The following is a 9902-nucleotide window of genomic DNA, read 5'->3' on the forward strand; positions in this document are numbered from 1 at the left end:
GATACCTGGAACACCTTGTTTAGTTATTAGCTTTGACTGATAAAAAGTTTAATTAGTCCATGTTTTTCTTAGGGTTTCAGGAGCATATTTTTTACAAGTACTAGTGGGTTTTAGGTATGACTGGGGAATTCCTGGTTTTTAATGTTTCAGGATGCAGTTTACCCTGTTTATTTTAAATTTTTTTTTTAACGTTTATTTATTTTTGAGACAGAGAGAGACAGAGCATGAACGGGGGAGGGTCAGAGAGAGGGAGACACAGAATCTGAAACAGGCTCCAGGCTCCGAGCCGTCAGCACAGAGCCCCACACGGGGCTCGAACTCATGGACCGCGGACCGCGAGATCATGACCTGAGCCGGCAGCTTAACCGACTGAGCCACCCAGGCGTCCCCAGTTTACCCTGTTTAGTAAATGGCTGATCCTTTTTTAGATCTGTAGGTGTTCCCAACTTTTTTTTTCTGAATTTGTTTTCTCCTAACTCTATCTTTCTTCATTTTGCAACTGCTATTAAAGGAAAGATTTTTAATGTTAACAGTAAGTAAACAGTGTGTTGCTTCATATAAATGAAGGCACAAAGTTTATTGACTTTACCAGAGTCCAGATAGATATCACATGAGGATTTTTATCCTCAGTTTCTTTCTGTCATTGCATTTATTATTAACTGCCTCAAATTCTTTTGTAAATGGTGAACTTCAGATCGTAAATAAAATATTTTAGCTGTTCCAACTTAACGTAAGTCATGGCTTATACATTTGACACTGAGTATTTGAAGAATAGGATTGGTGCCCACCCTGAGGAGTTCTCAGTCAACCAGGAAAGTCAAAGATGTAAGCAGTAAATGTTGTAAAATAGAATGTGTGTTCTGATGGAAGAAGGTACCGCATCCAGCAAAAGCACAAAGGAAAGGCAGGTTGATTCTTCGAGAGATGAGGTTTGAGCCAAGTCTTGAAAGAGGGTTAGGGAGGCACCTGTGTGGCTCAGTTGGTTAAGTGTCTGACCTCAGCTCAGGTCATGATCTCGCGGTCCATGAGTTCGAGCCCTGCGTCAGGCTCTGTGCTGACAGCTTGAAGCCTGGAGCCTGCTTTGGATTCTGTGTCTCCCTCTCTCTCTGCCTCTCCCCCACTCAGGCTCTGTCTCTCAAAAATGAATAAGCATTAAAAAATAAAAGGAGAAGAGGGTGAGGGAGGGATGTGGAGAGGAAAGGGAAGACACAGTGAACTCTGAAGCAAGAGGTCTGCTTCCGGCTAGCTCTGCCTGTAAGTAAATGTGTGGTGTTGGGCATTCACCAGCTGAGCATCCATTTCCTCCTCTGTGGGAAGGAGGGGGCCAGACTAGAGCGTGTCTACAGTCCCTTTCACATCAAAAAGTCCCTATGTCACCATTGGACTCATTTTATGAAGAGAGACCACCATGAAAGAGACAGTTTTGATGGTAATTTGAATTTGTCTTCCTAGAGCCCTTTATTTCATGTAATTAAAAGGGCACACGTTCTCTGTTGTGCTAGAAGAGACCTAATAAAACAGGCTTTATAAAGAAACCCATTCGGGCTTTTCAGGTTTGCTGGAAGTGCTGTCATCAGAAAATATTACCTTAAATGTCAACCTCAGTTTTAAAATTCTTTACTATGGAAGTGGCCTCAATCTAAGGAAATTCGGAGGAAAGAGCCCTCAGACGTCCTGGAGTTTAGCCTCCAATCCGCTGTGCGGTTCCTCTTTATAGCACCCTAGCCTGCGAAGATTTTTGTCTTGAGGACTCCCTGCCAGCATCTAATGGCTAAAGAATACATGTAAGGTGGAGACTCATATATACCATATTGAGCGAGAATGTAAAAATCGCAGTTATGTTTTAAAGCCTCATGCAATTAGGATGGTTTGTGGTAATATTCTCTTGCCCTCTCACAATCTGTCTTTGGGCCACAGGCCGACTAGCTTAGTTTTACCTTTCCGTATGTTTATACATAGTTTTCTTGTCCAAAGGATTTGAGGCATCTCACCAGAATATAAACAATGTGATAAAAGAAAACTATTTTATTTTTTCAATTTTTATTCATTTTTTGAAAGAGAGAGAGACAGAGACAGAGAACAAGTGGGGGAGGGGCAGAGAGAGAGGGAGACACAGAATCTGAAGCAGGCTCCAGGCTCTGAGCTGTCAACACAGAGCTCCACACGGGGCTGGAACCCATGAACTGTGAGATCATGACCTGAGCTGAAGTCGGATGTTTAACTGACTGAGCCACCCAGGTGCCCCTAATTTTGTAATTTATTTTAAAATAGTTTTCTTTTTTTTTTTTTTTAATTTTTTTTTCAACGTTTTTTATTTTTGGGACAGAGAGAGACAGAGCATGAATGGGGGAGGAGCAGAGAGAGAGGGAGACACAGAATCGGAAACAGGCTCCAGGCTCCGAGCCATCAGCCCAGAGCCTGACGCGGGGCTCGAACTCACGGACCGTGAGATCGTGACCTGGCTGAAGTCGGACGCTTAACCGACTGCGCCACCCAGGCGCCCCTTAAAATAGTTTTCTTGCGGCACCTCAGTGAGCTTGGGCAGCTCAATCAGTTAAGCAACCTACTTCAGCCGGAGTCACGATTTCATGGTTTCACTCTTCATGAGTTTGAGCCCCAAATCGGGCTCCACCCTGTCCGCACAGAGCTTTCTTAGGATTCTCTCTCTCCATTCTCTGCCCCTCTCCAACTCATGCTCATGTGCTCTCTCTCTCTCTCTCTCTCTCCCTCAAAATGAATAAATAAAAACTTAAAAAAATTAATGAAATAAAATAAATTACAAAATTAAAAAGCAGGCTCAGGGAAAATAGCGAGAATTAAGAAATCTGAGGAGAAGGAAAGAGGATATTCAGATAAGCAGGGTATAAAGGGCTCACATTGGGTGTCACAATTGAGTCTGAGCTTCCTGGCAAGCCAAGCAAAAAGAATAGGTACAACGTTGTCCCCAAAGGGAAATATTTTCTTCTGGACAAGTGCAGCTTTTCTAGACCTTCAGCTGGAAATAATGCATGTGGGTGGTTCTTTCCGTGCCTGTCCAGCTTCCTGTGGCCTCTGATTCTTGTGCAGTGGGGCTCCCAGAGCCGGCCTTCTGTTTAGTGTCAGTGTTTTCTTCCAGGAACTATGAATCATTCCCAGGACACCAGCTCTCGAGGCATGCCTGAAGATCGAAAGCTTTATATTGTGGATTCCATAAATGACTTAAACAGACTGACCCTCTGTCCTGCTGGCTCACAGCATCTGCTCCGTATGTGTGCCTCCCGGGCTTGCTGGCTCTTCCTGGCTTCTAGGCCCCCTAAAAATAGTAAAGGCTAATCTGGACCTGTGGGTGTGGTGGGTGGCAGGGTGGGCATTAGGAACAGCTCAGTGCTGGAAATGCTTTTTATTATTAGTCAACTTTTGTGTTAGTTCTCTTAATATTTGACAGGCTTATGGGCTTTCTTGGGTCCTAAGCAAGATTTGGAATGTGTCTTCAAGAGTTCTGAGAAGTTTCTGTGGAGTGTTTCTCCCTGGAAAGGGCAGGGAAACTGCAGTGCTGGTCTTCCAAGAGGTTTGCTCATCCCCCTTGGCTGCTGTCGTGCCTTCCAGAGACCACGGCCAGGTCACGGTGGTGCCCACTTTCCAGGAGAAGTCTTACTTGGTAGTGCATTGCTGAGAAAATGCTCCACACATTCATCCAGATTTCAAGAAGTCATTAAATTTTGGGGGGGGCATGAAGTCAACTTCATTTTCTACTTAAAAATCACAAATGGTCCCAATTAAAGGGTTAAAAAAGGAGGAGAAAGGCAAAACAAAAATCCTCTAAATACTAAATGTGTACTTTGTTCCCTAAATATTGTGAACGAGCTCTCTCAGATCATTCTGAGCCCCATTTTTCCAGCTTGAACTCTGACTTTCAAACACAGGCCTTAATTTTCTACTAGTCGTTTGTTCCATTCCCATTCTAAACTCAGGTAATTCCAAATTTATATCTATTATTCCCCTTCTAAATCCTAATTGAGGTCTTGCTTTTTTCTTCATTTTAATGGGTTCAGACTTTCATCTGCTTCTACTGCAGTCAAGTCTCCGCAGGAATAGGTGTTTGGGTACCAGCTTATGCCATTGCTTTGATTAGGAAGCAAAAGTTGTTGCGGGGTGACGCATGATGTATTTACACGGCCCAGGACCTAAGCCACCCACCTAGCTATTATCAAGTAGCACAGTGTGTGGGACCGATGCAAAGTAGGAGAGAATACAGAAAGGAAGTTAATGGTCTCCATGACCCCAAGTTCCTACAGTGCTTATTTAATTTAATTTGGGTGTTCCTAGGCAAACAGGCCTTACAAAATGATGGCCAAATGCAGACACTTCATGCTTTAGCTGCTTTATAAGCATACTTGCAGTCTCAGTGTAACTGCACAACATTTAAAAGAACCTTGTTTGCCAAGCAGGTTCATCCCAAAGACAGCTCTGAGAAACCCAGATACATCCGGGCCATTTTTCTATTTAAATGGATGTCACCTTAACTTACTCCTATGGTGAAAGGCATTTCTGGGAGATACCCTAGAGCATTCAGCCTTCCACTCAGCATAGGTGTCCCAGCCAGCTGTATTTTACTCCCCTGTCACTTCAGAGAAGAGGGCAATACAGTCTCCATCACTCTGAAAGCTTAACACACATATCCTCTCCTACCCATCCAAAGAAAACCCACGTCCTGCCTCTTCAGTATTAACACCATCTTCAAAGAACTTTCCAAGGAGAGTGCTAAACCCTGCTTATTTTTTTGACTACCAAGGATGAAGAAGGTAAAAAATTCACAAAGAGCACCAAAGACATAAGTCCAAAGACATTCCTATGACATAAGTCACTTTCCAGGGTGATCACAGGGAAAAACGGGTGTATCCCTTACTCGGGTCTTTAACAGTGGGGGACTGTTCAGTTCTTCTGGCAAGGTGGATCCTGAGGAGTTTTTGTCATAGGTATTTTTGTTTGTTTCATGTTAGCTCTCCAGGAGAAAATCCCAGACGTTGGCACTAACTCAGGAAACGGAAGTCACAGTCTATTTTTTATGGGGCTGATAATTGTGCTGATTGTCAGTCTGGCACTGGTTTCCTTCGTGATCTTTCTAATAGGTGAGTACCACTGACACGTTCTCGTTTCTTAAATGCTCTTACTTTGTTGCTGGTTGTTTAATTTTGCTCCTGTGAGGAGTCCATGCTTTTTGGCAATCGCTGCTACACTGGAAAGACAGACGGCAAGTGCCTGACCCTGTGATTCTGGGGACGTAAGCCCACAGTGCCACAAGTTCATGAACAAGGACATTAAATACTTCTATAAATTTCTTTTATTTTTTTTTTAAAGTTTATTTATTTTTAGAGAGTGAGCGTGAGAGAGCGAGCAAACACAAGCACATTAGTGGGGGAGGGGAAGAGAGCGAGGGAGAGAGAGGATCCCAGGCTGACAAAGCAGAGCCTGACGTGAGATCACCACCTAGGCCAAAATCAAGGGTCAGATGCTGAACTGACTGAGCCACCCAGGCGTCTCTATAACTTTCCTTTCTTACTTGGGAGTCCCTGGCTGTCAAATGTTGATTCTAGTTTTTCTTAATCCAGTACAAAATTGCTCCATTAATTCAGGTCTCTACCATAGAGTCACATTCAGGTTTCAAACTCCTTCCCAGGTTTTCTCACTTCCCAGAAATCTATTGGAAGCACTGAGGGCTTGTGCAAGGTCCCAGAGGCTGTGTTGGGGAGGTGATGAGGCCGCTTCTTTCCTGTTTGACACTCCCCCGGGCTGTATGACGACCTGCCCTCCCTGCTCTCAGCCTGGGCCTGACCTCTGCCATTGAGTGGTGGCTGGGCTGTCCCACATGGCGAGACCCGCCAGGCCTCAGGGCCACTCTCCTTTCTGCCTTGGCAGGGGCAGGGTGCTGTCCTTTCCTTCTGTGGGTTGCCCTCTCCCCTCAAACCCATCGGTTCTCTCTCTCAGCTAACCTCTGTGGGCCATTATCTGGATTTATTTCAGCTTCCTGCTGCCCTGAACCACGCCTTTTCCCCTGGGTCCTGAGGACCATCATTTATTTCTTCTGCCCTTTCCTGCTTTGCAGGCCTTGTAGCCTTCAAAAATCTTCAGTGAGAAGTGGAGCCCATGTCTTTGGAAGGCCTTTAATTTAAATTCATTCAGGATTAAAGGAGGTAGTGGTGGTGATGATGGGGGGAGACAGGTGGGCAGGGGGTGTGGCTCTTTTACAGCCTCAGACCCCTTCTCTTCCGCAAACTCCCTTCTCCTTCTGGCTTTTTATCTAGCCTGGGGTCAGGGCACGTGGGGAGGTGGGATATTTAACTGCTTCTCTCTGGCCCAGTCCATGCCCTCTCCAACTTAAAAGCTTCAATGGGAACTATCCTTACAATAATGGTGCCCTTGTCTCTGACTGTCCATTGAATGTGGGTTGTTCCTGAATCTTCAGGGCCAGAAAAAGCCCATGCATTACTCTGAGTTCTGAAATGTTACACCAACAAAAATTAATGCTCCAAATATCATTCTGCCACACCCATATGGGGTAATGACCGAGTTAAACTAGCAGGAAATTTTAGATATCCCTATCGGCAGGAGAGCCACCCAAAGGAACTTCTCTCTTCTGTGGAGCGACGGGTAATGAGGTTAAAGGTAATGATGATAAGAAGTGCTATATATTGAGCACTCATTTTCCCAGGCACTGTGCTAAGTAACACTTGATGTCTGTTTGCTCACAACCTCGTAACAACTCTAGGTCGTACGATCTACTATTATTCTGGTTTTACCGGTGCTGACACTGAGGCTTCGGTTAATCACCGTGCCTGAGGTCCACAACTAATAAGTGCCGAATCAGGGCCCAAAGACACTCCTGCCTGACTTCAAAGAGCATGCACTTTATTACTGTCATTATACCCCTCTTGTATAAATGTGATTTATGTTATATTTGCTGCTGGTGTTTTATGTTGAGAGCAAAGTCATACGAAGAAAGAAAAAGAAGATATGAACAAAGAAGAATGTCTTTTTTTTAATTTTTATTTTTTAACGTATTTATTTTTGAGACAGGGAGAGACAGAGCATGAACAGGGGAGGGTCAGAGAGAGGGCGACACAGAATCCGAAACAGGCTCCAGGCTCTGAGCTGTCAGCACAGAGCCGGGGCTCGAACCCACGGACTGTGAGATCATGACCTGAGCCGAAGTCGGCCGCTCAACCGACTGAGCCACCCAGGCACCCCAAGAAGAATGTCTTTCTTTGGGCTATTGCTCTGTGCCAGATACATAAATTCATTATCTTACATCTTTACCTCTTAAGATAGTATTTAGTATTTCTATTTTACTGACGCGAGACTAAGACCTAGAAATGTACCTCTCCATGTGTACCCTGCTAATCAGAGGCAGAACCAAGATTCAAACCCTGACCTGTCTGGCTCCAAAGCTTCCCTGCCCTCCATTGCCTATGTTGAGGAAATAAAACAAGGACTTCCTGTGGTTTTCAGACAGACCTTAACTCAACCTCAGAGTGGAGTTGGCACAGGCCTCTGGAAATGAACTTGGCCTGTGCTCATCTTTAACAAAGAAACCATTTTGCTCTCAGTGGGATTTAGTGCAAATTTGTAGTCTTTTCACTGACGTGAAAGAACCTGTATTCTTTATAACTGGTATTTTTATGTAAGAGGGAAAAGACTTATTTTATACTTGATTACATTCTTATTAAACCATTGGACCTTATGTTTTTGTCATAATCTCTGTCCTAAAAAGGAATAATGGGCTACAAGAGTAGATTACTATACATGCCTCTGGTAACAAATTCTAGTGGCCAAGCAGTCTATTCCAGAGAATACTAGGTTCCTGGGATGTTGTTGTTGCCTGAGGGAAGAAGGATTCTATGGTCAAAGGAGTTTGATAATTGCTGAGTTAGATAATGCTCAAATTGTTTTTTTTTTTACTTCTTGTGAGTTTCCAAGAGGCAGATCAGTGCAAAATTTTTCTCTAACATTTTTGCACATGGAACTCTTTTTCTTTTTTGGAATTTAATTTGGAATCAGTGTATCGTGGAACACACTCAAGCCAGCCCGGCTGCTGCTTCCTTCTCTGTTTGACTTATGTTCCACTAGGAGGTTCCCAAGAGGGGAAAGGATATTATGTGTTATGAATTTACTTCAGTTTCACATTTTTCCCCAGAAGCAAGTGATTTTTCTGCCTGGCTCTGTAGTTAATCTCAATTAAGATCCTTCCTTCATGTCTTAGACCATAATTCATCCAGCATAGTTTTGCAGACATGGGGAAGAAGCAGCTTCTGGGCAACCATTTGTCCCAAGCCTGGAAGGGGAAGCTCTTCTATCTAGTTTACTTTCCCACATTAGTTTATCCACTAAGCCTCGTGGCATGCTACCAGCAACATTAGTTGGGGAAAAAAAACTTGCTTAAAATGGAAATAATAAGAAGCTCAAATATTAAGTATGGATTTTTTTGCTGCATTTCCTGGAAATTTTAACCTCTGATGAGTATGGAGTAACCTCCATAGCTTATTTTGTTGCCAAGAGTTCTGTTTATTTTGAAAATACAGTCTCTGTTCTTAGGATGGTCCGAGGGGAATTACTACATGTTCATTTATGGACTGGTAATTCAGAACCAGCAGAGCTATGTCAAAATAGGCTGAAACCCAGAAAACCTCATTTCCCAACGAGGAGCCAAAAACCTCTGGAGAAGAGCGCTCTAAGAAGACGATGTAACAATCACTTCTCTGATATGCTCCCAATGAGACTAGCTGGTGGTTTCCTTTGGTGGCTCACAGTGAAGTTTCTCAGCCAAAATCTGTGTGGAGCTGCCAAAGGTAGTCGAGGCTGGGCCCAATAAATTGTAGAAGTAATGCACTTTGGTAGACAGCCTTAGTCTTCGGCGATTTCTCTCCCGGGCTTGTGGGCTGCGTGGGTTATTGGAGCAGGGGACTTGCCAAGGGGGCCTTTCAGCACTTGGCTAAGCACCAACACAAGGCACTAGCGGGTCCCGACGGAACACACTGGCTATCAATGTAACACAGTCTGTTTTCTGTTTTGAAGTTCAAACTGGAAACAAGATGGATGATGTGTCGAGAAGACTAACAGCTGAGGGAAAGGACATAGACGATCTTAAGAAAATCAACAGCATGATTGTAAAGCGACTCAATCAACTGGACGCAGAACAAAACTAAAGAAATGAGCATCTAAAAGCAGCCGCCAGCACCTGAGCTTCGCGCTTTATTGGGTGTGCACGGGCTTATGAACTGAGCATGCGCATTTCTGCAGGCAACAGACCATCTGGTTAGTGATCCCAACCCTGGGGCCAAGTTAATGCTGTAGGGTTGGGAGCGACTCCAAGGCAAAGGGGTTTGGGGATAGCAACCAGAAAAAGGGCTCGTTGTATGCTGTGTCCTTCTGCTTTATTGGGGTTAAGGGTGGCCGTTATGGAGGAGAACCAATAGCAAGCCAGAGAATTTGGCTCTGTACATACAACTTCTTTTACAAAAGGACTTTCATCACCAGAACAAGTTCCCTGTGCCAGTGAGGTTCATGGTGCCTCGTGCATCTTTATGAATTCCTGTGACAGCCTCATGGTTTCATTGAAGTATGTGTTTTCAAGGGAACCAGGTGTTAACTCTTTTCAATAAAAGAAAATTTGCTCAGGTGATTAAACTTTGACTCTTATTTCCCCAGGGACAGGGGGGTGGGTGGATTTCAGAGCTAGTTGCCTTCTGGTATTTGTTAGCAATAGTTATATGTGTAATGGTAGGGTGGGGGTCAAAAGAGAGAGACTAATGTATTCAACTAATGTTTATTGAGCTCTTACTGTGTGCAAACCATCTACTTTAGAAGAACTTCTGTTTGATTTGGGAACAAACAGAATGTATTGTTATATATAAATTATATAAGCTTAG

At 43.9% G+C, this 9902-nt stretch overlaps 1 protein-coding gene across 1 annotated transcript; it reads left to right on the forward strand.

The window, feature by feature from the left end:
* Positions 1 to 2877: 2877 nt before the first annotated feature.
* LSMEM1 (leucine rich single-pass membrane protein 1) lies at positions 2878 to 9648 on the forward strand. Its single transcript, XM_049641713.1, has 3 exons — positions 2878 to 3244; positions 4980 to 5108; positions 9049 to 9648. Exons 1-3 carry the CDS (start codon positions 3121 to 3123, stop codon positions 9177 to 9179), a joined length of 384 nt encoding a protein of 127 aa, XP_049497670.1. The 5' UTR covers positions 2878 to 3120; the 3' UTR covers positions 9180 to 9648.
* Positions 9649 to 9902: the final 254 nt, after the last annotated feature.

Source organism: Panthera uncia, chromosome A2 (assembly GCF_023721935.1).
Source record: "Panthera uncia isolate 11264 chromosome A2, Puncia_PCG_1.0, whole genome shotgun sequence".
NCBI classification, from domain to species: domain Eukaryota; kingdom Metazoa; phylum Chordata; class Mammalia; order Carnivora; family Felidae; genus Panthera; species Panthera uncia.

Bases quoted from the DNA above. Each gene is read 5' to 3' on its own strand.
- LSMEM1 (XM_049641713.1), top strand. From the start codon at position 3,121: ATGAATCATTCCCAGGACACCAGCTCTCGAGGCATGCCTGAAGATCGA. The intron at 3,245-4,979 runs GTATGTGTGCCT...GTTTCATGTTAG, and splicing joins TGGCTCACAGCATCTGCTCC to CTCTCCAGGAGAAAATCCCA. The intron at 5,109-9,048 runs GTGAGTACCACT...TCTGTTTTGAAG, and splicing joins CTTCGTGATCTTTCTAATAG to TTCAAACTGGAAACAAGATG.